At 43.7% G+C, this 7,512-nt stretch overlaps 1 protein-coding gene across 1 annotated transcript; it reads left to right on the top strand.

Annotated features, from left to right (window-relative positions):
• The first annotated feature begins 2,960 nt into the window (after window positions 1–2,960).
• Window positions 2,961–7,480, top strand: DYNLT1 (dynein light chain Tctex-type 1). Its single transcript, XM_032184739.1, has 5 exons — window positions 2,961–3,020; window positions 5,168–5,209; window positions 6,389–6,512; window positions 6,696–6,773; window positions 7,067–7,480. Exons 1-5 carry the CDS (start codon window positions 2,994–2,996, stop codon window positions 7,135–7,137), a joined length of 342 nt encoding a protein of 113 aa, XP_032040630.1. The 5' UTR covers window positions 2,961–2,993; the 3' UTR covers window positions 7,138–7,480.
• Window positions 7,481–7,512: the final 32 nt, after the last annotated feature.

The raw sequence follows: 7,512 nt of genomic DNA, 5'->3' as shown, positions 1-7,512 counted from the left end.
GGATTACTCTATCCATTAACCCAAAAGACAGATGTAATACATCAGTAGCTAGGACACCTATTACGGAGGTTCAGAATAAAAACGTTCACAAATGCTACTGGAATGTATGGCTATTTTACATTTTGTAGAGGACAATCAAATACATTTAATCTTAGTTAAGAAAATTATAAGCATTAAAGACACTATTTTAAGTAGCAGTTGTGGTCTTTCCATAAAATATTTGCAGTTTAACCAACGCCATTTCAGTAAATAAAAACGCATTCCCCTATGTAACGTCATATAGGACAGTAAAAAAAAAAACGTCCTTACCTTTTCAGCAGCCATCAAAGAAAGATGCGTGGAAGTAAACGGCTTTTAAGAGATGAGTTGCACTCTTACTATTTGTTTATCTTTCCTTAAAGAAAACTGGTGGCAGTTCTCCACCCCCTTTCCTTCCTTTGACACCAAAATTAGACTGAAGTATGCACAGAGGAGCATCCCCAAAAGAGATAAAAGCAAATACAATCAAAGAGCAGCTCTCGTGTTACAACAGCTTCTGCAAAGTCTCTGGTTTTGTTCCCAGCAAGAGCAACTAATAATCAATGGGAAGTTATTCGTTTTTCTAACATCAAAAAGAGACTCGGCACAACAGAATATGAAAGCTGACTGATATCAGCAAAATATACTTAGTTTTCAAGCCACACACAGGAAGAGAAGTGGCTTTTAGTTCTACATAATTTCTTTTTCTGATACTATAGATGTGAAAATACTACTAACCTCAATGTCCCCAGAACTCGCACAGAAAATACCACCCGTATCACACATGATTCTTTCTTGAAAATAAATTTTGCAACTCTGAATAAAAAAGCAATTAACATAGACAAACAGAGGAAAGCACACAGTTCAAAAGAATTCATTTTTATAGACTAGTGAAAAGCAGAAAATTAGTCTACCTACCAGCAGTAAACCTGATGTTTGGATGGGATATCCTAGTTCAGTCTATTATAGAACTAAGCGTGAGTAATGAATTTCAAAGTTTTATCCATTTAATTCAAAGTCTGGGAATTTGTCTGGAAGGTCCTTTCCTACAAACTAGTTCTACCAGATAAAACTGCACATAGACTACAGAAACCCTTATTAGTGTTTTGAGTGTTACAAAATATACTGCTTTTAGTTTAAAATACAGCACTACAGTTTTACTCACACGGCAAAAATTGACCAGCCTTCAATCTTACAAACTCATTACTTTCCATAGATTCAAATACTTCCACCTGTGCTCATCAAACTTAATCATGTTCTTCAACTGCATTGCTAAAAAGAGAGCAACTGCTGGTGGATCACAGAACTAAGCCAAAAAAAAAAAAAAATATATGGATGCATTTCATGGGCCTGCATTTCAGGCAAAACTTTAATTAAATGAAAGACCACAAATAAACCAGGGAGTGTAATCACCGTCAGTGACAGGCTTGTAAAGCTGGCCTGGGGGAAGAAAGTCACAGTTGTCCTGTCCATCTTTATCCCTGGAGCCAACATTGTTACATCTACCAGAGTAGGTCAGAAATAATTATCTAGACTACTTTTGGAGACTTCCAAGGAGGACTTCACATGCTTTGTTATCCACACTGCTCTCTGCCAGCGGGAGCAGCCCTGAGGAGCAAGGCAAGGGGGAGCTGAGGAGGAGCACAGGGACTAGGGACCATCCCAAGGCATCTGAGCAGGGTGGGAGCTGCCAGCAGGCTCCATCAACAGTCCCAGTGTGAGGTGATCGGGCAGGATCTGTCCCAGGACACCGGTCAGGAGCACCAGGAGATGGGGCTGGACACGGGTGGGGATACAGGGCTGAGGTGCACCCCAGAGACAGGCCTGGTGCAGAGGCCGCAGTGGGGTGACTGGTGCAGCTGGGACCCATTTGTGTGCTCTCAGGGCCCCAAGACTGTAACTCACAGTGGTGTTAGGTGGAAAATTAGGTTGGAAATTCGATGTATCTTCTCAGAAAGAGCAGTCAGGCATTGGAACGGGGTTGCCCAGGGAAGTGGTGGAGTCACCATCCCTGGGGGGGGTTTAAGGGAAGGTTTAAGGACCTGGTGCTTAGGGACTTGGTTTAGTGGGTGATATTGGTGGTAGGGGGATGGTTGGACCAGATGATCTTGGAGGTCTTTTCCAACCTTGATGATTCTTGAAATACAATGTCTAAAATCAGACACAGTATTCCCTGTGATGCCTTAGTGCACAGAGTACAACAGGAATGCTGCTTCCACTACTTCCCAGCATGGCACCTCCTTTTTTAACAGCAGCTTCACAGGTCAGACCAAGGTAAATTGTATCTGATATGCCCCTCTACACCCTGCTCCATGGCACTGCCACCCAGTCAGCTGGCCTGCACCCTGCCTCATTCACAGGGCTGATTATTCCTGCCTCAGTGTAGGCCTTTGGGCATGCACCTATTAATTTATTTTCTGCTTTCTTCAGAGCATTTCTCCACTTCACCTGGCCCCTTCCGAACCTCAACAGCACCATGTACACAGCCCCCCAGAAATTCATATCATTGGTAATTTGGGTTATGTGTAAAAATTGCGCACACACAAGTCCATAAACTCTAAAAATAAACTGTAAAAAGGGTACCCTTTAATTCCATTGCCCAAATTTCGATTCGGGATGTTAAAAAAAAATAAGAGTGAGACAGAGAGTGGCTTGGAGCTGTAAGAACACACAGACTCTTTATGCCTTTCCCTGTTTTTTTATTCCAGTTTGTGGACGCACACGATGACCGCAGCCCTTCCTTTCAAGGTTTGCTTTCAAACCCACGAGGTCCCTCCCTCTGCCCCCTCCACCCAGCAGCTCCCAGGACACCGCCACAACCCAGCTGCCTGAACACCAGGGCGGCGCTGAGCGCCTCAGCCCCCGGGGCAGCGCCATGGCGGCGCCCACCACCCCCGGGCCGTCGCTATGGGGACGGCGCCATCTTGGGCGCGGCCCGGGAGGCGGGGAGCGGAGCGGAGCGGAGCGCAGGGGCCATGGACGACTTCCAGGCGGGGGACGAGGTAACGGCCCCGGGGGGCTGCGGCCCCGGTGCGGGGTGCCGGGGGGATGGCGGGGTGTGGAGCCCTGCCGGTGGCGGTGGCGCAGGCTGAGACAAAGCCGGGGCCGTGCCGTGCCGTGCCGTGCCGGGGGTGCTGCTGCTGCCGCAGGGGGGCCTTTGCCTCGCTGCGGTGGGCGATAGCGAAGCAGCCGTGGGCCTGGCCTGTGTCGTGCGGCTGCGTTAATAAGAGATAATTAACAATTCTAACATCATTGTGATACCTGTTTTTAGAGAAGTGTTCAGGATTACGGAAAAAAAAAAAAACGCCTTGCAGTTGGCGCTTGTTGCCCGGGAACACCCTTTCCAAACACGGTGTTGGGAACGGAGGGGTGGCTCAAATCACCAAGCTTCTGTGCTCTTCCCTTTTATTTTTGAAAGAAAAAAAATATTTGGATTGTCTTGTTGAAAGGTGGAGCACTTGTATTGTTTGGCACCTTATTCACGACACACAAATCGCAATGTTGTGTATCAGGGCTCAGTGCCTCACGTATTTAATCCCATGTATGTTTTCATCCTAAACAAGGGGATGGTTATGGGAAGTAACACAGCCCCCTGAACCAAATTCTGAAATTTATCAATGTCTCTCCCTTTCCCACTTTTTTCAATCAAAAACCAGAACTAAATACCCTTGAGAATGTGGTCTGAATTTAATTCAGTTTAGTTTGATGAATTTTGTTTGCTTACTCAGGCATTTCAGAGCAAAGTTCTAGACTTCGTGGAGAAAAAGCGCGTACAGCTTGTCATCTGGCCTGGCAACATGCTGCATGTCTGCCGGCGTCTGGCATGCATGTTCTCAGTTTCTGCTCTGTGGGAAAGTATACAGTGATAAATCTAGCTCTTATTTGGGTAAATACAGTGATGCTCCTTAACGTGTAAGCACCTGTAAAATTAAGTAGTGTGAAAATGAATGCAAATTATTAAATCAAAGTCAAGAATCTGAAAATAAAAGCAAATTTGCTATGCAGTATATGAAAGCTTTGAGGTGTGCTAGCAGGTCAGTGCCTCTGAACAGTTATTAAAAAGGCGTTGCCTGCCCTTCTCCCTTGGCATGTTGCTGCCTTTGTCATGGAGAATACTCAGCTGCTTGCATCTTTCTGAAGTCGAGCATCTCTGAAGCTGTCTAGAGAGTTCACCATCTGACCAAGGCCTGAGTAGGTATAGATGTGTCATCCCTGAACACCCTAATTGTGCTTTTATTCATGATTGCCAGCTAAAGAAGCTGCAAGACCTTCAAGCCAGAGCTTGGTCAAAAAAGAGAAGTCAGAAGTAAAAGCCTGGGCGCGCATGAGCGTCAGTGGCACTTTGTGGCAGAGCTGCCGTGCCCAGTGTCACCGCGCCCCCGTGCTGTTGTGACCAGGGCAGGAGGCTGGCTGCCTGGCTGTGCTGCTGCCAGCATGTGAGAGCCAACACAGGGCATGATAGCAGCTGAGGGACTAGAACAGAAAGGTATCCTAACCGTGCGGGAGAACAGGTACCAGTTTTAAGGTCAGTAAAATGCTGGGGCCTTCCCTGTGCAACTTCCCCTTGCTTCATCTCTGCTGCCTGAAGCCCGAGAGAATGCTGAAGGTGGTAGGAAATGCAGAAGCTAGATTTCCCCCTCTTTTCAAGCAGTTTTCTTTGTATCCCAGCTGAAATTGTAGTGACAGCTTTTCCTTGAGCTGGGAATCGATGCTTTGTCCACATCACTGCCCTGAAGATGTGGGTTTCACTTAACCGTGAGCCGTGTCTGTGCACTGAGGTTATCTCTGCAGCCTGGTCAGTGAACCATAGGCATGAATGCTTATTGTAAGATGGGCTTATACGTGTATGGAAATGCTATACGTATTATTTTAAAGTACTTTCTAGTTAAAATTGGAAAACTTTGACTTAGAAGTCCAGCTGGCATTACTTCGTCTGTTACTTTCCATTATTTTGTTAAGAATGTTCACTTGACTGGATTCAGGTAAGTATGGTTAAGTTATGAGCAAAAAAGGAAGAGTAGGCATCATCTGACTTGCAATCAACCTATCAAGCATGAATTAAGCTTGAAGTCTATTTTCTTTACAAAGCTTGAACTGTGTAAATGGCAGAATGCGTTCACTGATGATTTACAATTTTGCTTCTTTGTAGACTTCCTTTGTCGTTGATGAAGTCAGTAACATCATTAAGGAGGTAAACTTAACATTCTCACTTTGGTGTGAAAGGATGATATGTTGTGTGCTGTGTGCTAAAAAAGCATTCAACAAAATCTGGTGACTAGTTAGAGGCAGGTTATTATGGAAGTGTAGGTAATCATTGATTAATTTAACCACTGTGCACCCTTTAAGTGGAAATGATACCTAGCTGTGGTTGTGATGTGTATTACAAACCCAGAAGATGATTGAAATAATTTCCCCTGCTCCTCTCTGCAGTGTATGCCTACTTCCAGGCAGCTGTTGTATGCTAAAGCCTGTCCAGATTGCATGTTACCAAAGCATAAAACCTGTGTTCTCTACGAACTGTCTGCATATGCATGTTACTGTGGTCTTCTGAGATGCTTTTCCTCTTAAACAAGTTGTTTGAAACAACTCTTCTGGTTGTTACAAAACCTGAATTTCCTGTGCACAAATTTTCTAGAGAGATTTGGGTTTTGCATCTAGAGTTCCTCTCCTAGAACAGACAAGCACCTTTTTTTTAACACGTTGCAAAACAACCAAAAGATCAGACTTCCTGTAAATTGTCTAGGTGTGCTCTAATACCTGTTCCTGTCCCTTCTGAATCTGAAATAATTTTGTGGTTATTTTTTAAACAATTTCTGGAAGAAAAAATATATCAATGAAAAAACCTGCAACTTTAATGTGCTTTTGTGCCTTAGAGGGGAACTCTCCTCATTAGGAAAATGGACTGTTTGGCTAAAGGCTTCTGTTCTGGTAGTAGCCAGTAATTACATGGGTATTTTTGTTTTGATGTTGTTTTCCAAAAATGATTGCTGCAAAATCTGAAGACCATTTCCAAAGCAGAATATGTGTGGATGGGCCATCATTCTGTGCATTTTTTTCAGTCTCTTCCAGACTGTTTAAATGCAAGACCCTTTTCATAAGTCTGGCTCCAGGACATTAGGATAGGAATTAGGAAGAATCGAGATACCACAAAGTGAAAAGAGGAAGGAATATATTGTTGTACCTTCTGTGCCTGGCTCAAACTCTGAATTACAAGATCTGTAACATTTGAAAACAGTTCCAGCAATCTGTACGGACAAGTAGCATTTAGGATATTTTCTACGAGTACCGTGTCTCATCCTCAGTGTTCAGATGGATAAACGGGATCCTCGTGGAGTGACAACGGGGCTTATTTTGTGTTTGTCACCAACAGGCCATAGAAAGTGCCATCGGTGGCAATGCCTACCAGCACAGCAAAGTGAACCAGTGGACAACAAGCGTGGTGGAACAAACTCTAAGCCAACTCACGAAGCTGGGGAAACCCTTCAAGTATATCGGTGAGCTCTACTTTGTTTTCTGTTTAAGCGGGTAGACAGCTAAGAATTTAACAACAACAAAACTGCTAGAACCATGGCTATTAACTACTCATAAGCACGTATGTACTGTGCTAAGCATAAATGTAGCTAGATGGTAACTGATGATAACAATAAACTAATAAAAGCTTCTCTGCTGACAAACAGTGACCTGTGTGATTATGCAAAAGAATGGTGCTGGGCTACATACAGCGAGCTCTTGCTTCTGGGACAACTCCAGTGATGGTAAGGAGCAAAACTGTTGGATGCTTCAACTTACAATGTTAACGCCAGTCCCCTGGAGACTAGGCCGTGTCAGTTTTCAGAGTGCTATTGTTCTGGAGCAGTAGCATACAGCGTGGCCTTTTTTCCATGTGGCTGTGATGCTAACTCTCCTAATACATTAAACGCTTTGCTGTTGTGCAAGCTACAATCTTGAGATTCTTAAACAAATCTGCATACAAGAGCATGCATTTTCATATTAATCACTGTAAGTGTCTCCTGTCTCTGAAACTTTTTTTTTTTTTTTGTCTTTGTAGGAACTTGTACTGTGAGATGGGAGAATAAGACCATGTATTGTATTGTCAGTGCCTTCGGACTTGCAATATGATTGCCTTGGAATCGGTCATCCTTCAACTCTTTTCTACTCCAGCACTTGATTCCATCTCAGCTCAAACTGTGAATGCACTGAACAACTGGTTTTAATATACTTTTTACGTAACTTTTTTCAAATGTGAAAACATGCTGTTACATGGTTTATGTTTGTACTTGGTATCGTACCAGTGTCGCCACGCTGTCTTAACACTTCAAGAACTTCTCTATAAGGTGCTAAATCTGAAATCTGCTGCAGTGTAAACACTTTCTCTAGATTTCTTTTTTAAGACCAATATAAATAAGACACTGACTTTCACACTTTGTACTCTTGGTTAGCATTAAATTATTGAAATTCATAACCATTGGTGTGACTTGTTTGAACTTAACCCTT

Source organism: Aythya fuligula, chromosome 3 (assembly GCF_009819795.1).
Source record: "Aythya fuligula isolate bAytFul2 chromosome 3, bAytFul2.pri, whole genome shotgun sequence".
Classification (NCBI taxonomy): Eukaryota; Metazoa; Chordata; class Aves; order Anseriformes; family Anatidae; genus Aythya; species Aythya fuligula.
This window is presented reverse-complemented; position numbering and strand designations above follow the sequence as displayed.